Raw genomic sequence first — 24,642 nt, 5'->3', positions numbered from 1 at the left:
AAGAGATGGCAGTAAACACCACTCTCATACAACTACAGAACAGACCTACACATGCATTCATGTAAAAGGGCCCTCTACCCACCCATAGATTTACACTCCTAAAGAACACACACACACACACACAAAGCCCTAGGCTGTTAGCGAATGTCTAAATGTGCAGGACCGCTCATGTGGCACTGAGCCCTATAGTGTCCCTGTGGACTATAGGGTTAAACTAAGCTATAACTATGACTGCCTGACATACAGTACACCCAGACACATAGCTACTATAGAGATGTTGTTACCACTTATCTCTTATTTTTAGGGCACAGTGCCCTTGGAAGCTCGACATTTTTTGGTAGTCCATGGTAGCATGAGGGTTTGGTGTTACAAACTGGGAAGGTGTACATTACGTGGGAGGAATTGAACACTTCAAATATCTAATTATCAAGACACAGTAAATCCCTTGGGCTTCTAAACATCATCATTCTGGCCAATGTGTTCTCTTCTCCGTCGTCTCTCTTCCGTGACCCGGAAACCGATAAGTGGTCAAGGAGAGTGTCAATTCTTTAGCAGTTAAATGGAAGAAGTTCCTCCTCTTCTCAATAACCTCCTTTTGGCGAGGAAGTACAAGTGTATCCTACCCGAGTCCTTAGCGGACAAATTTAGAAATCTGCCACACCCCCTTTGAATCGTCTATTGTAAAAGCCATAAACTACTTATCCTTTTACCTATAAAATGTCTTGCACAACTAACTACATTTGTTTTATCAGTTCATACATTTATTTTGGGATTCCACCCTGTAAACATGATTTGCCTGATGGCACACGATTGGAGGAGTCTAATTTCATACAAGCGCATTTTCGTCTAGTTTCCACTCTCTTCGTCGCCTCTCCTCAACTACCTTTGACCTTTATCAAAAGGAGTCCAGAGAGGATGGAGGACAGAGGACGCAGGAGTTGAGCAAATCCAATTGAGAAAAGGCAGACTTCAGTCCTATTCTACGTGCATCAAGGATTTACCTGCAGACATTCTGCTACCTGAACATGATGCAACTACCTGCAATAACAACATCATCTACTGTTGCTGAATCCATAACACCTGGAGAAAACAATCTATCTGTATTTAGGGAGAAACAGAGCACTTTCCTGATAAGAAAACTATGACATTTTCAAAGCCCACAGGAAAGGAACATTTTGTATTTAAACAATGTCGGCTGACTTTTAATAAATCAAACAATGGGTATTATAGAATCATTCACTGCAGACGGTTGGAGTGCACTCTAGTGAGCTATGTATCTACCTATTTATGGCTCTCCCTCACTCCAGAATTTTGAGAGAGATCTAACGATGTTTACTCCATTGACTGTAAAAACATCACATTGGCTGAGTTTCTATATGATCACAAACCATGATCGACACAGGCTACAAATAACTGCTAGAGATGACAGCTGGGAGCTGGGAACACTGCTGTCAGAGTGTGATTATCGCTGCTGAGTTTCACACATATATTATGCACACATCTTACTCACAGAGCAGACTGGATAATTGAATAATTGACAGGTGACATCAATCTCCTAGTGTTCTCTTGGGGGAGAAGGCATACGACAGCAACACAATGAACCAAAGTTAATTATAAGGATTTTTTTCTATTAATAATGTAAAATGAACAGCTGTACAATAAGACTAATGTGAATGCCAAGTTACAGAGGAGGAACCTCTTGATGCAGTTAAAGCCTTTAAGTTTGGGAAACCTGCAGGGCTGGATGGCATACCTGTTGAGGGATACCAATCCTTTTTTCAACCACTCCTATAATAATGGTAGATTATCAGATGCTCAACAAGAAAGTCTGATTTCATTTTTACTGAAACAGGACCAAAGTGGTAAATATAAAGATCCAGTCCATAAAGAAATGTGAGGCCCCTTACAGTGTTGTGATGCAAAAATTATAGCAAAATGCACCGCGCATAGAATTTAAAAGGTATTGTCAGATATTATTCATCCTAATCAGACAGGGTTTTTACATGGACGATACACTGGAGATAATTTAAGACAAGTATCTGAAACAATAAAACACTAAGAAAAATCTGGGAAACCAGGCCAGGCATTCATAGCTGACTTTGAAAAGGCTTTTGACAAAGTACAATTGGAATTTATATATAAATGCCTGGAATATTTAAATGTTGGAGAATACAGTTCCTTCAGAGAGTATTCAGACCCCTTGACTTTTTCCACATTTTTTTACGTTATCGACATTCTAAAATCATTTTTTTTTAATGTACATCAATCTACACGCAATACCCCAGACTTTGGCAAATTTATTTAAAAAAATAAAAAAATGAAATTTCACATTTGCTTAAGTATTCAGGCCCTTTACTCAGTACTTTGTTGAAGTACATTTGGCAGCGATTACAGCCTCGAGTATTCTTGGGTATGACACTACAAGCTTGGCACACCTCTATTTGGGGAGTTTTTACTATTCTTCTCTGCATATCCTTTCAAACTCTATCAGGTTAGATTGGGTTCAAGTCCAGGCTCTTGCTGGGCCGCCTAAGGAAATTCAGAAACTTATCCCGAAGCCACTCCTGCGTTGTCTTGACTGTGTGCTTAGATTCGTTCTCTTGTTGGAAGGTGTACCTTCACCCCAGTCTGAGGTCCTGAGCACTGGAGCAGGTTTTCATCAAGGATCTCTCTGTACTTTGCTCCGTTCATCTTTGCTTCGATCCTGACTAGTCTCCCAGTCCCTGCCGCTGAAAAACATCCCCCCAGCATGATGCTGACACCACCAAGCTTCACTGTAGGGATGGTGCCAGGTTTCCTCCAGACGTGACACTTGGCATTCAGGCCAAAGAGTTCAATATTGGTTTCATCAGACCAGAGAATCTTGTTTCTCATGGTCTGAGAGTCTATAGGTGCCTTTTGGCAAACTCCAAGCGGGCTCCCCCGATTTCTCAGTTTGGCTGGACGGACAGGCTCTAGGAAGAGTCTTGGTGGTTCCAAACGTCTTCCATTTAAGAATGATGGAGGCCACTGTGTTATTGGGGACCTTCAACGCTGCAGAAATGTTTTGGTACCCTTCCCCAGATCTGTGCTTCGACGCGATCCTGTCTCGGAGAGCTATGGACAATTCCTTCGCCCTCGTGGCTTTGTTTTTGCTCTGACATGCACTGTCAACTATGGGACCTTATATAGACAGTTGTGTGCCTTTCCAAATCATGTCCAATCAATTGAATTTAGCCCAGGTGGACTCCAATCAAGTTGTAGCAATATCTCAAGGATGACCAATGGAAACAGGATAAACCTGAGCTCAATTTCGAGTCTCATAGCAAAAAGTCTGAATACTTAAGTAAATATGGTATTTATATTTTTATTTTTAATACATTTTCTAAAATGTCTAAAAAACTGTTTTTGTTTTGGCATTATGGGGTATTGTGTGGAGATTACTGAGGATTTAATTTTTTTTTAATCAATTTTAGAATAAGGCTGTTATGTAACAAAATGTCAAAAAAAGTCAAGAGGTCTATGTACTTCCAAAGGCACTGTATCTTATACAATGGGTTAAAGTTATGCATAGTAACCATAGGTATAAAACAGTAAATAATGGCTTAATAATGGTTGTCCACTATTGGCATATCTATTTATTATGGCCATCCACATTTTAGATCAGATCAAACAAATAGTTCAAGTAGCTCAGTACAATACATTTTAATAAAACATTTGCAAAAATAGATAAGATCTTGCTACCATGGAAAGGAAAATACCTTTCTATTTGTGAAAAAATCACCCTGATTAACTCTTTAGTCACATCCCAGTTTACCTATTTGCTTATGGCCTTACCTACCGACTTGTTTTTAAAATTATATTAGCAAGAAATAATCCATTTTATCTGGAACAGTAAGCCATATAAAATTACATAGGCCTATTTATATAATGAATATTAATTCAGAGGGCAGAAATGATTAAGTATTAAAGCATTAGACCTCTCACTAAAGTTTTAGAAAAGTTATAGTTAAATCTGAACTGGATTTCTAGCAGATTAGTAAGAATGTCTCACCCCACGTTCAAGAATGGCCTTTTTATCTTTATTCAGATTACAACCTCTCACTTACGGATATTTGAAAATTAAATCATATTCAAAATATCGTTATTTAAAAAACAATCCATAGAAAGTTGGTTTCAACTTCAGTTTAATCCACCAGAAAACAAATATTATGGTTAAACTCAAATATACTCATTGATTTAAAAAACAACAACATTATGCATAAAATAAAACATAAAAAGATGTATAATCTTTGTAAATTATATCATAAATAAGACTGGTGGCGAACCAAAATATATGGAAATGTTAGCTCTACCCAAAATTACAACCAACGAATTGCAGCATTACCGCAAAAATGGAAGAGGTAAGTGGAAGGGGGAGAAAGTAAGCAACTTGTCTGTTGGCCCTGCATTAAATACCTTAATTAAAGAAAATTGTGCTGAATGAAAAAGTATACCAGTTTCATTTAAGGACCAACAAATTGACAGCTGTCCCATGTAGAATAATTGGGAAGAGATTTTCGGTGTACCGATTCCATGGCACATGGTAACAACTGATAAACATAACGACGCCGGATTCAAAACTTTTTCAATTTAAATTATTATACAAAATTCTTGCAAACAACAGAATGTTATTTATATAGGGATACAACCATCCCATCTCTATAGATTTTACTGCAAAGAGACAGAATCACTTGATCATTTGTTTTGGTACTGTCCATATGTAGCTTGTTTTTGGTCACAGGTTCAAGAAGGGCTGAAGAATTGTAACATTTACCTGCAGCTAACTCTGCAAATAGCACTGCTGGGTGATTTGAAAAGTCATAGTCAATTGATCAATGATGTAGTAATACTCTGAGAAAAAATGTTTATCTTTAATTTACAATCTGTTGAACCTATGAGATTGGAAAGTTTCAGAACTTTTGTGGAACTTCACAGCACAGTTGAAAATGGCAAATAGAATGAAACGGAATGGTCTTCAGAAATATGTGAAAGGGGTTGAGGCTAGCTGAAGGATGGGACTAAAAACAAACAAAATATAAATACTGTAAATTATATTATGTCTGTAAATGTATACAGTATGTGTAAGCTGGAAGTAGAAGCCTAAGTGTTGTTGTCCATTAGTTTACTCCAATTAGGGGAGGGGTGGTAGGGTTAGGGGAAACAAAACAATATATGGGGGATTGCAAATTATGCAGACAATTACATTGATGGAAGCCACAATCTAACTGCAATATTAAAGCTGATGAACCCAATAAACTAGAACAACAAAAAACACCATGACAGCAACAGGACAGAGAACACACACTCACACACACAGAAACAAACATCCACATACAACACATATTAAATACACCTTAACACACACATAGAAACATGTTAATGAGAGAGGGGGCAGGCCTACCTCCAGGTATGGTACAGGTGTAGCAGAAGGCAGTGGGTATTCCTTCAGCTGCCTCTCTTCGTCCAGGAACTTGCCAGCCTTTCCATTGTGAGCTGGCTGGAAGAGGCCGTAGTTCAGCACGTCCTTCAGGCTCTGGTTCAGAGTACACAGGATATGCTGCTTAGATAACCAGATAGGAGCGTCCACGTCGAACTTCATACATTTCTGAAGAGAGAGAGGAGAGAGCAGGGGACAGTTATGAGTTAGGAGAGGTTAATAAGGCAGTGTGTGAATACCTAAACAAATGAAAACACACACACAATCCCAGTGCAACCCTCACACCACTTTACAGACTGCAGTACAGAGAGAGATAGAGGGAGAGAGAGATCATGCACATACCTATATAATGAACTAAATAATTCACACAGTTATCAAATCATTGATAAATGATTTCCTGCCATAGATAACACTCAAAAGGGTGGTGCTAGAAACCCTTGACCAGATAAGAGCTTGCAGCACTAGACTCAGGACGTCAGATTAAACACTGGCATAGGCTCTCTCATCTCAGGCCCCTAGCATATCTTACCATTTAAATGATACATCATGATGCATGCTCTCAATGTTACCCGGAGGTATTGAGGTTAAGTGTCTGGCTCAGGAACAGGACTGAAGCCAGCTATGCCATACAGTATTCAGGATATGATCATCAGTGACCATCTGATCAGCAGTCCATCTATTCATGCACACTGTATAGGGTTTATTCTTAATCATACTATAACTTTAAAACCATACATGTTATATACTGTATATAACATAAAACCTGTTAAGGGAGACCTACAGTGTTGGTAAAACACTTCCTTCTAGTTACCACATTTTGGAGCGCTGAGCTATACAGAAAACACTGAAAGAATTCAGAGAGAAGGGAGAGAACGGAGAGAGAAGAGAGGGAGAGAGAGAGCAAAAACTGTTTTCAGGAGGTAACACCCCACCAGCGGTAAATCAATCCAATACATCACTGCAACATCAATACACAAGCATCCAACCACAGAACATCTGTTACCTTCCATCAGTACACCACAACCACAGAACATCTGTTACCTCCCATCAGTACACCACAACCACAGTACATCTGTTACCTCCCATCAGTACACCACAACCACAGTACATCTGTTACCTCCCATCAGTACACCACAACCACAGTACATATGTTACTTCCCATCAGTACACCACAACCACAGTACATCTGTTGCCTCCCATCAGTACACCACAACCACAGAACATCTGTTACCTCCCATCAGTACACCACAACCACAGTACATCTGTTACCTCCCATCAGTACACCACAACCACAGTACATATGTTACTTCCCATCAGTACACCACAACCACAGAACATCTGTTACCTCCCATCAGTACACCACAACCACAGAACATCTGTTACCTCCCATCAGTACACCACAACCACAGAACATCTGTTACCTCCCATCAGTACACCACAAGTACAGTATCAAAACCACATAGCAGCAGCATCACCATCCTCCCACTGTCTCTACTCTGTCTTTCACTGTACAATTAAACAATGCACGCGCGCGCACACACACACACACACACACACTTCTTATCACAACACTGTCATTCCCTCTTCAGGGACTCCTCTTCTGCCATTTGCTTGCTCAGAGAAAATAATTTGTTTTTCTCCAAACCCTACAAAACTGACATCAAATACAGCTTTGAAACCAACCCCCTCTTACCTTGGAGAAAGACTGGAGTTTACTTTATTTTATAGGACACAGGGAGAGAAAACATTGACGGAAGATAGGCAACCAGAGAACCGAGAGAACAGAGAGAGAGAGAGAAAGAGATTAAGAGAAATGAGGCAGCCATGGAGGTTGCTGGGGTTGTTTTCAACACAAACTTACCAATGATTCTGATTGCTGTGATAAGGCTCTGCTATAGAATCTTACCCTGAAAACTTTACAACCTAACATATTCTTCAATTAAGGCCCTACTTGGCTGTATGCCCTACTTGGCTGTAGGGTCTAGTTGACCGTTTTTTTAGAGCCTATTTTGTCAAATGCCATTGTCCACAGCTGCATTTAGTCTGCGTAAAATTCCACAATTGTTTACTGCTCCAGCTATGGAATACTTCCTGACAAATCAAACAGACTTCTTCCACTGCTCTATGTTAGCTACATACAGTGTTTCAGTCTGAGACTGCCATCGTTGAAGTTGTTTGTGGTGATGTCAAATGAAGGGGTGTCGTACAAAACAAAGTCATCTCTAAACAGAGTATCAAAGCCAATGATGTTCTTTCAAAACGCTTCTTCACCCACGTGTGTTTTGGCTCTGGCCCAACCCATCGTTTTTTGGGACCAATCAGAATGGTTAGAATGTGTTTGCGTTTTAGAATTGTCGGGGAGGTCCAGGCTCATTGCGGAGAAAAAACTAACATCCATGAGCGTGGCGTATCGTTTGGCTGGAGCAAGGAGTATTCTAAGACCTGATTCAGCTAATCAAGGTCTTGAGGATCCTCCCTAGAGCTGGGGCAAAATCCTGCAGATGGATATCTATCTCCCCAGGAGGGGGAAAACACAAACCATTCTATGGATGCTGTGACCAAGTTATGGTCCAGAAATATGGCAGAGCTATCAATAAAAACCGATAAGTAGAGTCAAGATGCTCCCCACTGTCTGGTGTGAAACACCATAGCATTCTCAGTACCATTGTTGTCTACACTGACGCTGGACAGACCTTCAGCGCCCTTTCTTCTCTTACAGTTTCCTTTTCATCCAAATAGCTTTTCCCGCTCTCCTTTCTGTTTCCTCCCTTCTTCATATCCAGTAAAGCCTGCCTTCTCTGTCAACTGTCATGTGCAGCTATCACTCCTCTCTCACTCCTCTCCATCCTTACCCTCTCTTCCTCTTCTCCCCATCTGCTAACCCTATTTGCCTACTCTTCCATTATCCTCTTTTCTCCCTTGTCTCCCCCTCCCTCTAGCCACCCCTTTTGCCTCCCCTCTCTCCCTAAAGAATATCTCCCTCCTCCCTTTCTTCCTCTATGAACTGCAGTGCAGGGTCAGCCTGATAGGACAGAATAGAGAGAGAGAGAAAGAGAGAGGCGGGGGGGGGTAGAGAAGAAAGCATATGATAACATGAAAACAAGTATGAATATGCATGGTAAAGAAGGAAAGACAAAGAGGCCCAGTCCCCTGAGAGAGAAAAAGAGTGGGAGGTGAATGAAAAAGAGACAGATAGTTACTCCTTACTCAGCACTTTCTTCACCTACAGCAGCGATTAGTCAGTGAAATGACAGTGGAGAACAGAAGAGGACAAACAGTACCGTCAGAATGAATTGACACCCCTTTACTTTTTCCACATTTTGTTGTGTTACAAAGTGAGAATAAAATGGATTACAATGTTTTGGTCCACGATCTACACAAACTGCTCTAATGTAAAAGTGGAAGAAAAATTCTAACATTTGTAAAAAAGGAATGAAAAATAAAACACTAATGTATCTTGATGAAACAAAAATTCATCCCCCTGAGTCAATACATGTTAGAATCTTTGGACGCGATTACAGCTGTGAGTCTTTCTGGGTAAGTCTCTAAGAGCTTTGAAAACCTGGATTGTACAATATTTGCACATTATGCTATAAAAAAATACTTCAAGGTCTGTCAAGTTAGTTGTTGATCATTGCTAGACAGCCATTTTCAGGTCTTGCCATCAATTTTCAAGCCGATTTAAGTCAATACTGTAACTAGGCCACTCAGGAACATTCAACGTTGTCATGGTAAGCAACCCCAGTGTATATTTGGCCTTGTGTTTTAGGTTATTGTCCTGCTGAAAGGTGAATTTGTCTACTCTGTCTGTTGAAAAGTAGACAACCAAGTTTTCCTCTAGGATTTTGTCTGTGCTTAGCTCTATTTTATTTATGTTATCCTAAAGAAAACTCCATAGTTGTTGCCGATGACAAGCATACCCATAACATGATGCAGTCACCACCATGCTTGAAAATATGAAGAGTGGTACTCAGTGATGTGATGTGTTTTCCCCAAACATAACGCTTTGTATTAAGGACATATTTTTTAGCATTTTTACTTTAGTGCCGTATTGCAAACAGGATGCATGCTTTGGAATATTTTTTTTCCTGTACATGCGTCCCTCTATTTACAAGTAGGTTAGTATTGTGCAGTAAGTACAATGTTGCTGAGCCATCCTCAGTTTTCTCCTATCACAGCAATTAAACTCCATAACTACCAATAGGTGGCGTTCTTTGCAAGGCGTTGGAAAACCTCCCTGGTCTTTGTGGTAGAATCTGTGTTTCAAATTCATTGCTCAACTGAGGGACCTGAAAGATACAGTACATTCTGAAAGTATTCAGAGCCCTTGACCTTTTCCACATTTTGTTGCGTTACAGCCTTTTTAAAAATTGGATTACATTTTTTTTAAATCCTCATCAACCTACACACAGTACCCCATAATAAGAAGAGAACACCATTTTTTTTTTGCACATTTATTAAAAATAAAAACATAAATACCATATTTACATCAGTATTCAGACCCTTTGCTGTGAGACTCTAAATTGAGCTCAGGTGCATCCTGTTTCCATTGATCATCCTTGAGATGTTTCTACAACTAGATTGGAGTCCACCTGTGGTAAATGCAATTGATTGGACATGATTTGGAAAGGCAAACACCTGTCTATATAAAGGTCCCACAGTTGACAGTGCATGTCAGAGCAAAAACCAATCCATGAGGTATAACCAAGCCATTTGGTAAAACCAAGCCATGAGTGGTGGCAGCATCATGCTGTGGGGATGTTTTTCAGCAGCAGGGACCGGGAGACTAATCAGGATCGAGGGAAAGATGAACGGAGCAAAGTACAGAGAGATCCTTGATGAAAACCTGCTCCAGAGCGCTCAGGACCTCAGACTGAGGCAAAGGTTCACCTTTTAACAGGACAACCACCCTAAGTACACAGCCAAGACAACGCAGGAGTGGCTCTGAATGTCTCTGAATGCCCTTGAGTGGCCCAGTCAGCGACGCTCCCCATCCAACCTGACAGAGCTTGAGAGGATCTGCAGAGGAAAATGGGAGGAACTCCCCAAATAGAGGCGTGCCAAGCTCATACCCACAAAGACTCAAGGCTTTAATCGCTGCCAAGGCTGCTTCAACAAAATACTGAATAAAGGATCTGAATTCTTATGCAAATGTGATATTTCAGTGTTCTATTTTTAATACATTGCAAACATTTCTAAAAACCTGTTTTTGCTTTGTCATTATAGGGTATTGTGTATCGATTGAGAGAAATTATACGCAACGATACCAAGAAACTGTCCAAAAGTCCTCCTCCATTCCTGTCATTATTGAAAGAGATCGTGATACCTCACATCTCAAAATAGGGCTACTTATTAATGTTAGATCACTTACTTCAAAGGCAATTATAGTCAATGAACTAATCACTGATCATAATCTTGATGTGATTGGCCTGTATGAAACATGGCTTAAGCCTGATGAATTTACTGTGTTAAATGAGGCCTCACCTCCTGGTTACACTAGTGACCATATCCCCCGTGCATCCCGCAAAGGCGAAGATGTTGCTAACATTTACGATAGCAAATGTCAATTTACAAAAAAAAAAATACGTTTTCATCTTTTGAGCTTCTAGTCATGATATCTATGCAGCCTACTCAATCACTTTTTATAGCTACTGTTTACAGGCCTCCTGGGCCATATACAGCATTCCTCATTGAGTTCCCTGAATTCCTATCGGACCTTGAAGTCATAGCAGACAATATTCAAATTTTTTGGTGACTTTAATATTCACATGGAAAAGTCCACAGACCCACTCCAAAAGGCTTTCGGAGCCATCATCAACTCAGTGGGTTTTGTCCAACATGTCTCTTGACCTACTCACTGTCACAGTCATACTCTGGACCTAGTTTTGTCCCATGGAATAAATGTTGTGGATCTTAATGTTTTTCCTCATTATCGGACCACCATTTTATTACGTTTGCAATTGCAACTAATAATCTGCTCAGACCCCAAACAAGGAGCCTCGAAAGTCGTGCTATAAATTCACAGACAACACAAAGATTCCTTGATGCCCTTTCAGACTCCCTCTGCCTACCCAAGGACGTCAGAGGACAAAAATCAGTTAACCACCTAACTGAGGAACTCAATTTAACCTTGCGCAATACCCTAGATGCAGTTGCACCCCTAGAAACTAAAAACATTTCTCATAAGAAACTAGGTCCCTGGTATACAGAAAATACCCGAGCTCTGGAGCAAGCTTCCAGAAAATTGGAACGGAAATGGCGCCACACCAAACTGGAAGTCTTCCGACTAGCTGGGAAAGACAGTACCGTGCAGTATCGAAGAGCCCTTACTGCTGCTCGATCATCCTATTTTTCCAACTTAATTGAGGAAAATAAGAACAATCCGAAATGTATTTTTGATACAGTCTCAAAGCTAACTAAAAAGCAGCATTCCCCAAGTGAGGACGGCTTTCACTTCAGCAATAATAAATTCATGAACTTCTTTGAGGAAAAGATCATGATTATTAGAAAGCAAATTACGGACTCCTCTTTAAATCTGCGTATTCCTTCAAAGCTCAGTTGTCCTGAGTCTGCACAACTCTGCCAGGACCTAGGATCAAGAGAGACACTCAAGTGTTTTAGTACTATATCTCTTGACACACTGATGAAAATAATAATGGCCTCTAAACCTTCAAGCTGCATACTGGACCCTATTCCAACTAAACTACTGAAAGAGCTGCTTCCTGTGCTTGGCCCTCCTATGTTAAACATAATAAACGGCTCTCTATCCACTGGATGTGTACCAAACTCACTAAAAGTGGCAGTAATAAAGCCTCTCTTGAAAAAGCCAAACCTTGACCCAGAAAATATAAAAAACTAATCGGCCTATATCGAATCTTCCATTCCTCTCAAAATTTTTAGAAAAGGCTGTTGCGCAGCAACTCACTGCCTTCCTGAAGACAAACAATGTATACGAAATGCTTCAGTCTAGTTTTAGACCCGATCATAGCACTGAGACTGCACTTGTGAAGGTGGTAAATTACCTTTTAATGGCATCAGACCGAGGCTCTGCATCTGTCCTCGTGCTCCTAGACCTTAGTGCTGCTTTTGATACCATCGATCACCACATTCTTTTGGAGAGATTGGAAACCCAAGTTTATCTGCACGGACAAGTTCTGGCCTGGTTTAGATCTTATCTGTCGGAAAGATATCAGTTTGTCTCTGTCAATGGCTTGTCCTCTGACAAATCAACTGTAAATTTCGGTGTTCCTCAAGGTTCCGTTTTAGGACCACTATTGTTTTCACTATATATTTTACCTCTTGGGGATGTCATTCGAAAACATAATGTTAACTTTCACTGCTATGTGGATGACACACAGCTGTACATTTCAATGAAACATGGTGAAGCCCCAAAATTGCCCTCGCTAGAAGCCTGTGTTTCAGACACAAGGAAGTGGATGGCTGCAAAATTTCTACTTTTAAACTCGGACAAAACAGACATGCTTGTTCTAGGTCCCAAGAAACAAAGATCTTCTGTTGAATCTGACAATTAATCTTAATTGTTGTACAGTCGTCTCAAATAAAACTGTGAAGGACCTCTGCGTTACTCTGGACCCTGATCTCTCTTTTGACGAACATATCAAGACTGTTTCAAGGACAGATTTTTTACATCTACATAACATTGCAAAAATCAGAAACTTTCTGTCCAAACGTTATGCAGAAAAATGTATCCATGCTTTTGTTACTTCTAGGTTAGACTACTGCAATGCTCTACTTTCCGACTACCCGGATAAAGCACTAAATAAACTTCAGGTAGTGCTAAATACGGCTGCTAGAATCCTGACTAGATATTACTCCAGTGCTAGCCTCTCTACATTGGCTTCCTGTCAAGGCAAGGGCTGATTTCAAGGTTTTACTGCTAACCTAAAAAGCATTACATGGGCTTGCTCCTACCTATCTCTCTGATTTGGTCCTGCCTTACATACCTACTACACGTATGCTACGGTCACAAGACGCAAGCCTCCTAATTGTCCCTAGAATTTCTAAGCAAACAGCTGGAGGCAGGGCTTTCTCCTATAGAGCTCCATTTTTATGTAATGGTCTGCCTTCCCATGTGAGAGAAGCAAACTCGGTCTCAACCTTTAAGTCTTTACTGAAGACTCATCTCTTCAGTAGGTCATATGATTGAGTGGAGTCTGGCTCAGGAGTGTGAAGGTGAACGGAAAGGCTCTGGAGCAACGAACCGCCCTTGCTGTCTCTGCCTGGCCGATTCCCCTCTTTCCACTGGGATTCTCTACCTCTAATCCTATTACAGGGGCTGAGTCACTGGCTTACTGGGGCTCTTTCATGCCGTCCCTAGGAGGGGTGCGTCACTTGAGTGGGTTGAGTCACTGATGTGATCTTCCTGTCTGGGTTTGCGCCCCCCCTTGGGTTGTGCCGTGGCGCAGATCTTTGTGGGCTATACTCTGCCTTGTCTCAGGATGGTAAGTTGGTGGTTGAAGATATCCCTCTAGTTGTGTGGGGGCTGTGCTTTGGCTAAGTGGGTGGGGTTATATCCTTCCTGTTTGGCCCTGTCCGGGGGTATCATCGGATGGGGCCACAGTGTCTCCTGACCCCTCCTGTCTCAGCCTCCAGTATTTATGCTGCAGTAGTTTATGTGAGCCGTAGGACCATGCCTCAGGACTACCTGGCATGATGACTCCTTGCTGTCCCCAGTCCACCTGGCCGTGCTGCTGCTCCAGTTTCAACTGGTCTGCCTGCGGCTATGGAATCCTGACCTGTTCACCGGCACAGCCAGAAGAGGACTGGCCACCCCTCATAGCCTGGTTCCTTTCTAGGTTTCTTCCTAGGTTTTGGCCTTTCTAGGGGGTTTTTCCTAGCCAACGTGCTTCAACATTGCTTGCTGTTTGGGGTTTTAGGCTGGGTTTCTGTACAGCACTTTGAGATATCAGCTGATGCATGAAGGGCTATATAAATACATTTGATTTGATTTGAAAGCCTCTTATGAGTGAGCCATGCTGTGGACATTATAAAACATAGACATTTGGATGAGCTTATCTCAGTGGACTTATATGGAACAAAGCCCCACCCCAGCTTTTTTTTTTTTACACAGGGCATGACAGAGAGAGGTGATGGAGGAAATACAGTGGTTGCTCCACTAAAAGTTTTGTGATTATGCTGTGGTACTTAGAGGTAATTTGTGGTTTAGTACAGTACCCTGCGTCACCACTTCATTGCTCCAGACCAGCGCAAAGGAGAGATAGAGCACTGATTATGCTTTTGGGTCCTACTGTATCTCTAACTGACAATGAATGGGCTACATAAACATAAATATAAACAGATAATTATGCACGACTTCAGTATTACTTACCAAAGCTGCTGTTACACTAAGGTTATGATTTTATTTTGTTAGGACTATTTTGCTCTTACTGTAGTACTGTAGCCCTCTCCCGACCAGGGAAGAAATGAGAAGAGGTGATGCTGTAGAGAGGAGAGAGGATATCCTGTCTGTTTCTCCCTAGACAACCCACAGTCAAGACAATTGACATATACACCAATTAACAGCTCTGGCTGCCAGACTAGAGATGACTAAAGGTGAGAAATACATTTAGTATGAGTACCTCTCCTGGCTCAAAATAAAATACATTTTCTAACAACTAAGAAACTTGATTTAGCTCTACCAGCATATTGGAATCAATAGAATAGTCACAAAAATACTTTTGGAAAGAGTTTATAGACTTGAAAACCACAGCACATCCTGAAGGGTTGTGTTGTCACCAGAGCAACCGAGCATAGCGGAAAATAAACATTGTGACAGTCAAAATGACATCAATGGCACTCCACGGCTAATCCTTCGGTTAACCTTAACATTTTAACGTAACTCCTAACCTTAATCCTAATCCCTAACCCCTAGCCTAGCTAATGTTAGCCAGCTTGCTAACTTTAGCATTAACACCTAGCCACCTAGTTAATGTTAGCCACAACAAATTGAAATTTGGAACATACACTTTTCAAATTCGTAAGATATAATACATTTTCCAGATTCGTAATTTATTGTACATTTTGCAAATTCTTAACATATCATAAGAAATGGATGATGGACAACCATAAATTAATACATATCATATGAAATGTAAGATATACAGTACCAGTCAAAGTTTGGACACACCTACTCATTCAAGGGTGTTTATTTTTTTACTATTTTCTACATTGTATAATAATAGTGAAGACATCAAAACAATGAAATAACACATGTGGAATCCAAAAAAGGGTTAAACCAATCTAAATATATTTTATATCCTTCAAAGTAGCCACCCTTTGCCTTGATGACAGCTTTGCATTCTCTCAACCAGTTTTACCTGGAATGCTTTTCCAACAGCCTTGAAGGAGTTCCTCACTCTGCCGTCCAACTCATCCCAAACCATCTCAATTGGGTTAAGGTTGGATGGTTGTGGAGGCCAGGTCATCTGTTTATACGTACGTACTATTGTTTGTACAGATGAACGTGGTACCTTCAGGGGTTTGAAAATTGCTCCCAAGGATGAACCAGACGTGTGGAGGTCTACAATTGTTTCCTGGGGTCTTGGCTGATTTATTTTTATTTTTCCATGATGTCAAGCAAAGAGGCACTGAGTTTGAAGGTAGGCCTTGACATACATCCACAGGTACACCTCCAATTGACTCAAATGGTGTCAATTAGCCTATCAGAAGCTTCTAAAGCCATGACATCATTTCCTGGAATTTTCCAAGCTGCTTAAAGGCACAGTCAATTTAGTGTATGTAAACTTCTGACCCACTGGAATTGTGATACAGTGAATTATAAGTGAAAGAATCTGTCTGTAAACAATTGTTGGAAAAATTACTTGTGTCATGCACAAAGTAGATGTCCTAACCAACTTGCCAAAACTATAGTTTGTTTACAAGAAATGTATGGAGTGGCTGAAAAACGTGTTTTAATGAGTCCAACCTAAGTGTATGTAAACTTCAAACTTCAACTGTATGTGCAATCATTTGATGTGATCATCTCAACAGACGACACAATATGAGTGAGATGATACACAGTAATTTACTGTATTGATACTGAATACAAATATAAAACGCAACATGCAACCATTTCAAAGATTTTACAATGCATTCCAGTGCATATAACAAAATCAATCCATTTAAATACATTTATTAGGCCCCAATCTATGGATTTCATGACTGGGCTGGGGCACAGCCATGGATGGGCCTGGGAGGGCATAGCTCCACCCACTTGGGAGCCAATCATAATGAGTTTTTCCCCACAAAAGGGATTTATTACAGACAGAAATACTCAGTTTCATAAGCTGTCTGGGTGGCTGGTCTCAGACGGTCCCGCAGGTGAAGAAGCCGGCTGTGGAGGTCCTGGGCTGGCATGGTTACACATGGTCTGCGGTTGTGAGGTCATCTGCCAAATTCTCTAAAGACTTTGGAGGCAACTTATGGTAGAGAAATTAACATTACATTCTCTGGCAACAGCTCTGGTGGACATTCCTGCAGTCAGCATTCCAATTGCACGTTCCCTCAAAACTTGAGACATCTGTGGCATTGTGTTGTGTGACAAAACTGCACATTTTAGAGCTGCCTTTTATTGTCCCCAGCACAAGGTGCACCTGTGTAATGATCATGCTCTTTAATCAGCTTATTTGTCATGTGTGCTCTCTCTCCGGCCTCTAGGTCACCAGGCTGCTCGTTATGGCACACACATGTCACCATCGTTATGCACACCTGCGCGTCATCACTCACCTGGACTCCATCGCCTCCCTGATTACTATCCCTATATATGTCACTCCCTTTGGTTCCTTCCCCAGCCGTTATTGTTTCTGTTCCAGTGTTTAGTCTGTGTGTTGTTTGCATTTCTTGTTTCACATTTATTTATTAAAACATTCACTCCCTGAACTTGCCTCCTGACTCTCAGCCCACATCGTTAGAGAATAACGCCTCACCTAAGTGAAGCATCGGAGTGTTTTTTTTTTGTGTTTTTTTTTCCAGGTGAAATGACGTCAGGTCCGGGAACCGCTACAGGCTGTCATGCCTCAGCCAGATTTCCAGGCTCCCCTGCCTCAGCTGTCTGTCAGGTTCCCACGTCCCTGTCGGCAACAGGTTCCCGCGCATCAGCAGGGGTGACCAGTCCGCTCCTGATCCCCGGAATCATCCCTTGGGTTGGCGTCCTGCGGATGGAGCCGAATGCGCCGGGGTGGGGCTACTGTCAGGTATGCGCTCTCTCCGGCGCTCTTGGTCGCCATGCTACTGCGTCTCAGCCGGATTGACAGGTTTCCTGCACCTCTGCAGAGGGTGGACTGTCATGTGTGCTCCCTCTCCGGCCTCTAGGTCACCAGGCTGCTCGTTATGGTGCACACCTGACACCATCATTACGCGCACCTGCGTGTCATCACTCACCTGGACTCCATCACCTCTCTGATTACCTTCCCTATATATATATATATATCTATATCACTCCCTTTGGTTCCTTCCCTAGGCGTTATTGCTTCTGCTTTAGTGTTTAGTCTGTGCATTGTTCATGTTTCTTGATTTGCATGTATTTATTAACACAATCCCTGAACTTGCTTCCCGACTCTCAGCGCACATTGTTACATTATTGATATGCAACACCTGTCAGGTTGATGGATTATCTTGTCAAAAGGAGAAATGCTCACTAACAGGAATGTAAACAAATGTCTCCACAAAGTTCAAGAAATAAGCTTCATATACGTATGGAAAATGTCTGGGATATTTTATTTCAGCTCATGAAATATGGGCCAACACTTTACATGTTGCGTTCATATTTTTGTTCAGTAGTAAAGTAGCATCCAAGCATTCCTTCAATCTTGGCAGATATGCTAATGACATTTTCATGACAAGAGTGTGTGAGAAGAAAACAATAAGCGTCTCGCTTACTAACTTATTCATGCTGAGTGACAAATGAGGCGGCAGAGAATCAGTCACGTTTTTGGGCCTGTAATTAAAAGTTACAGCTAGGGAAAAGTTTGTTAGGGTGCTCGCTGGGGTGTGGAGAGAGCACACACACACACACGGTTTATGTACGCAAACACAGTACAGATTATTTGGGGGATTGCATAGCCTCTTGGCCTGTAACTCTTATATGATACCAATATCTCCTTTTCATTTGGGATAGAGGCTTTCAGGCTTCTTCTAAAACATCATGGAAACGCATCCAGACACATTTGGCCATCCCTATGTCCATCTCTATCTGGTTTTCCCATTGATTCCATTTCATGTCCCATCACATGGTTAAATAAAAGCACCATTGATGCAGTAGAGATCTGGAGGACACAACTGGTTGTGACCAGAAGTTAATATATGCCAATTTATCATCCAAAGAACGGCTTCGAGGGAATTATCACTTTTTCACAACAGGTTACCAACATACTCAAATAATGATTGACATATTTTCATTTGATTAATTTATTCATACTATTTAATCCTTCCACAAGATATAGTCCCAACACAAATCTAGGGTTGCTACCCAAGCTGGCTGGTCATTTGTTCTATCAGTTCGGTTGCCGGAAACGAGACCCAGTCATTCAGTTTTTTTGGTTCTGTATCTATGGACGCAACCCCGTCGTTCGTTCTAAATGTTCCATTGCTATACTGACTGGCAACGTTCTTATCCCTTGCTTGCTAGCTAGCCAACTATGGCTAATTTACAGTCACGTCAAACAGTGAAGACAGAATAACAACAAAGTAGCTGCATTTGCATTTTTTTAAGCTGTTTTCTAGTGACATTTATTTGGATGCATCCATAACAATGAGCTGGCATAGAAAATGTTCTCTCGTCAGGACACTTTTGTTTGAGAGCTGTAGCCAACAACACAACTAAGACAATCACTTCAAACTGTAGCAGAACAGACTGCCAACTAGCTGCACACCATTTCATTTTACCTGTTTGTGATTGATAGTTTTTTGTATACAGTGCATTCGGAAAGTATTCAGACCCCTTGACTTTTTCCACTTTTTGTTTTGTTACAGCCTTATTCTAAAATGGATTCAATTGTTTTGTTTCAATCTACACACAATACCCCATAATGACGTCACAATATCCCATAATGACAAAACAAAAACAGGTTTTTAGATATGATTTAGATGTCCTGGCTCCCGACACAACAGCTGGAGATCGAATTTGAATATTGAAAAAAATGTTGCAAATGTCTGAGACAGACAGCAAGGTTTATACAAATCTTCGCTGTTGAAAATTAAATGTTAATATAAAATAACTGTGAGATAATGTCTAGATGCTTTTATGGTGGAGATCAAGTTTATAAATTGTCTGGCTGGGCTGATGAGACTGTGGATTGCAGTCAGATGGAACAGAGTAAATAAGCATTTTAACATCATAGATTTAGCCGGTGGTAACTTGTGGAATAGACACGGGCTGGAATACTGTTTTAACCAATTAGCATTCAGGATTAGACCCACCCGTTGTATAATATACACTGCTCAAAAAAATAAAGGGAACACTTAAACAACATAATGTAACTCCAAGTCAATCACACTTCTGTGAAATCAAACTGTCCACTTAGGAAGCAACACTGATTGACAATAAATTTCACATACTGTTGTGCAAATGGAATAGACAACAGGTGGAAATTACAGGCAATTAGCAAGACACCCCCAATAAAGGAGTGGTTATGCAGGTGGTAACCACAGACCACTTCTCAGTTCCTATGCTTCCTGGCTGATGTTTTGGTCATTTTTGAATGCTGGCGGTGCTTTCACTCTAGTGGTAGCATGAGACGGAGTCTACAACCCACACAAGTGGCTCAGGTAGTGCAGCTCATCCAGGATGGCACATCAATGCGAGCTGTGGCAAGAAGGTTTGCTGTGTCTGTCAGCTTAGTGTCCAGAGCATGGAGGCGCTACCAGGAGACAGGCCAGTACATCAGGAGACGTAGAGGAGGCCAACAACCCAGCAGCAGGACCGCTACCTCCCCCTTTGTGCAAGGAGGAGCAGGAGGAGCACTGCCAGAGCCCTGCAAAATGACCTCCAGCAGGCCACAAATGTGCATGTGTCTGCTCAAACGGTCAGAAACAGACTCCATGAGGGTGCTATGAGGGCCCGACGTCCACAGGTGTGGGTTATGCTTACAGCCCAACACCGTGCAGGACGTTTGGCATTTGTCAGAACACCAAGATTGGCAAATTCGCCACTGGCGCCCTGTGCTCTTCACAGATGAAAGCAGGTTCACACTGAGTACATGTGACAGACGAGTCTGGAGACGCCGTGGAGAATGTTCTGCTGCCTGCAACATCCTCCAGCATGACCGGTTTGGCTGTGGGTCAGTCATGGTGTGGGGTGGCATTTCTTTGGGGGGCCGCACAGCCCTCCATGTGCTTACCAGAGGTAGCCTGACTGCCATTAGGTACCGAGATGAGATCATCAGACCCCTTGTGAGACCATATGCTTGTGCATTTGGCCCTGGGTTCCTCCTAATGCAAGACAATGCTAGACCTCATGTGACTGGAGTGTGTCAGCAGTTCCTGCAAGAGGAAGGCATTGATGCTATGGACTGGCCCGCCCGTTCCCCAGACCTGAATCCAATTGAGCACATCTGGGACATCATGTATCACTCCATCCATCCATCCTCCATTGCACCACAGACTGTCCAGGAGTTGGCGGATGCTTTAGTCCAGGTCTGGGAGGAGATCCCTCAGGAGACCATCCGCCACATTCATCAGAAGCATGCCCAGGCGTTGTAGGGAGGTCATACAGGCACATGGAAGCCACACACTACTGAGCCTCATTTTGACTTGTTTTAAGGACATTACATCAAAGTTGGATCAGCCTGTAGTGTGGTTTTCCACTTTCCACTAGTGTGGTTTTCAAATCCAGACCTCCATGGGTTGATACATTTGATGTCCATTGATAATTTGTGTGATTTTGTTGTCAGCACCTTCAACTATGTAAAGAAAACATTATTTAATAAGAAGATTTCATTCATTCAGATCTAGGATGTGTTATTTTAGTGTTCCCTTTATTTTTTTGAGCAGTGTATCATCATCCTCCTTATCCATCTGAGTGCAGAGACAGTGAGTGAGGAGTGACAGAGCCACTATTTCAGTTACAGCTGCTCTTTCTTAAATGAGCCATTTTGTGATTTTGGAGATGCTGAGACAGAAAGGATAGTGTGTGTGTGTGTGCCTGTGCATACGTTAAATCCACGTGGAAAGTCTAATTGATGGACTTTTACTGAAGTCTATGCTTGGGCAGTATATTACCTATATACTGGGGTAGTTCAAAAAAGCCACGGGGTGGTTGTTCAATACCATTGAAACTACACTATATACAAGAGAATGTGGACAAAATCTAGCATGAAGCCTTGCAATCTCCATAGACAAACATTGGCAGTAGAAGAGCTCAGTGACTTTCAATGTGGCACAGTCGTAGGATGCCCCCTTTCCAACAAGTCAGTTCGTCAAATTTCTGCCCTGCTAGAGCTTCTCCGGTCAACTGTAAGTGCTGTTATTGTGAAGTGGATATGCCTAGCAGCAACAACGGCTCAGCCGCGAAGTGGTAGGTCACACAAGCACACAGAACGAGACTGCCGAATGCTGAACCACTTAGCGTAGCGGATGCCAGGAGAACGCTACCTGACCCAATGCATAGTGCCCACTGTAAAGTTTGGTGGAGGAGGAATAATGGTCTGGGGCTGTTTTCATGGTTCGGGCTAGGCCCCTTAGTTCCAGTGAAGGGAAATCTTAACACTACAGCATACAATGACATTCTAGACCAGCCTTTCTTAAAGTATGGGTCGCGACTGAAACTGGGTTGAGGACCTGTTAATGATGGGTTGCGATGTGTCAGAGTAAACGTATAATTATTTAATTCATTACTGGAATTGATTTGGCCAAGTGCAACTGCGCTCTCTGTTCAGTGTGCTCTCTGCTTAGCAGCGGTGTCTCTACTTCAGGAAACAGTGCTTCGGCAGTGAAAAAGTAAGTCAACTAGCAAGGCATTGTTGTCAATGTATAACAGGTGATGATAATCAGAAATAAGGTAGTACTATCTCTCATAGAAGTAGATGTGAGTTTCTCTTTCAAACAATCTCCTGGCCTAGTACACAGCTAATAGCTAACGTTTGCCAAAGAAAGCTAGCTAGCTACTGATGTGCAACCCTAAGTAACAGTACAGATGAAGATACAAAATTATCAGGCCTACTGTAGAAATTATTGTTGAAAACAAGTCTATAATTGGAACTGTTGCTGTTAACATACAAGTTATACATTTATTCTGAACTGGAATAAAACTGATTGAAGCAAGATGCTTTTTGAGGCAAACACACTCACACAGTTCTGGGTTGCTCAACTACAGCAGGAAGTGGTCTCCTGCCTGACTGAGAAAGCAGTAGATGTTCTGATCCAGTTATGTACCACATACTTGTCAGGGTTCTCAACTCTGGCATACTTAAAAACAAATACAGAAACAGACTCAATGCTGAGCATGACCTCAGTTTTGCACTGTCAGAAACTGAGTCCAGAATAGACATGTTGAAAACTTCAACCAGCCACACACCTCTCATTAGGACTGTGTGTATGTGTGTTCTGTTATTCATCTGTGTAATGTTATCAATCAGTTTATTCCAGTTCAGAATGAAAACTATTTATTTTGTTTTAACAGCAACAGTTCCAATCGAGACATAAGTAAGAATGTTTTTAATGGAGAAAAATAAACATAAATAGCTATTTATATGGGTATTTCATTTCATTACTATTTGGTTTTGTCTATTTCGTGTTTGTTTTAGTCATAAGGGAAATTACATTTACAGATATGTACATAGCGTTGTATATTATCATAAGCCTGAGTCCCAGGAAAAACACAGAATTTCTCATTTCGGTCCCAGGCTAAAAAAAATGTAAGAATCCCTGTTCTAGATTCTGTGCTTCCAACTTTGTGGCAGCAGTTTGGGGAAGGCCCTTTCCTGTTTCAGCATGACAATGCCTGTAACGAGTATGCTAATAATTGGGAAGCAAGTACACAGAATAAATGTAATAAATAAACGAACATGGAACAAAACAAGAAACACGAGTAGTGTACAGACATGAAACACAAACAGAAACTCAGGAACAGAATCAATCATGCCTGGGAAAAGAACCAAAGGGAACGACGAGCGCCAGGCATGGGAGCCTGACGAGCCAGCTGAGGCATGGGAGCCTGACGAGCCGGCTGAGGCATGGGAGCCTGTCGAGCCGGCTGAGGCATGGGAGCCTGAGAGCCTGACGAGCCGGCTGAGGCATGGGAGCCTGACGAGCCGGCTGAGGCATGGGAGCCTGACGAGCCGGCTGAGGCATGGGAGCCTGACGAGCCGGCTGAGGCATGGGAGCCTGACGAGCCGGCTGAGAAATGGGAGCCTGACGAGCCAACCGAGGCTTGGGAGCCTGATGAGCCAGCTGAAGCATGGAAGCCTAATGAGCTAGCTGAGGCATCCCCGGTAGCTTCGGCAAAGGAAGCTTGACGAGCCAATCGAGGCCTGAGAACCTGACGAGACAGCTGAGGCATCCCCAGTTGCGTCGGCAGCCGCCCTTGGATCCGACGTCACCAGTAAAAAATCCCTGTTGCTTCCCTTTGGTGAGATGTTTTTCTGTAACGTGTACGCTAATAAATCGGGAAGCAAATACAGGGAGTGAATTTAATAAATATACAAACATGGACCAAAACAGGAAACACGAGTAGCATACAGACATAGAACACAGAGTCAATAAGGCCTGGGGAAAGAACCCAAGAGAGTGACTGATAGGGGAGGTAATCAGGAAGGTGATGAGTCCAGGTGAGTCTCATGAGGAGCAGGTGCGCGTAATGATGGTGACAGCTGTGCGTAATAATAAATAAACTGGCGACGTCGAGAGGGGGAGCAGGAGTTGACAATGCCCCCGTGCACAAAGCGAGGTCCATACAGAAATGGTTTGTCGAGATCGGTGTGGAAGAATTTGACTGGACTGCACTTATGTCAACCCCATCGAACACCGTAGGAATGAATTTGAATGCCGACTGCAAGCCAGGCTCAATTACCCAAAATCAGTGCCCGACCTCACTTATGGTCGTGGCTGAATGGAGGCAAGTCCCCACAGCAATGTTCCAACATCTATTGGAAAGCCTTACCAGAAGAGTGGAGGCTGTTATAGCAGCAAAGGTGGGGACCAACTCCATATTAATGCCCATGATTTTGGAA

General features: G+C 42.1%; 1 protein-coding gene across 1 annotated transcript in view; it reads right to left on the bottom strand.

Annotated features, from left to right (window-relative positions):
• LOC110502025 (SH3 and multiple ankyrin repeat domains protein 3-like) overlaps positions 1–24,642 on the bottom strand; it is a 296,396-nt gene that overhangs the window by 245,330 nt on the left and 26,424 nt on the right. Inside the window, exon 2 of the mRNA XM_036955942.1 lies at positions 5,423–5,626. Coding sequence (XP_036811837.1) covers positions 5,423–5,626 — 204 coding nt within the window. The remainder of the gene's footprint in view (positions 1–5,422; positions 5,627–24,642) is intronic.

Source organism: Oncorhynchus mykiss, chromosome 2, assembly GCF_013265735.2.
Source record: "Oncorhynchus mykiss isolate Arlee chromosome 2, USDA_OmykA_1.1, whole genome shotgun sequence".
Taxonomy (NCBI): Eukaryota; Metazoa; Chordata; class Actinopteri; order Salmoniformes; family Salmonidae; genus Oncorhynchus; species Oncorhynchus mykiss.
The sequence above is the reverse complement of the archived record's forward strand: the minus strand, read 5'-3'. Positions and strand labels throughout refer to the sequence as shown.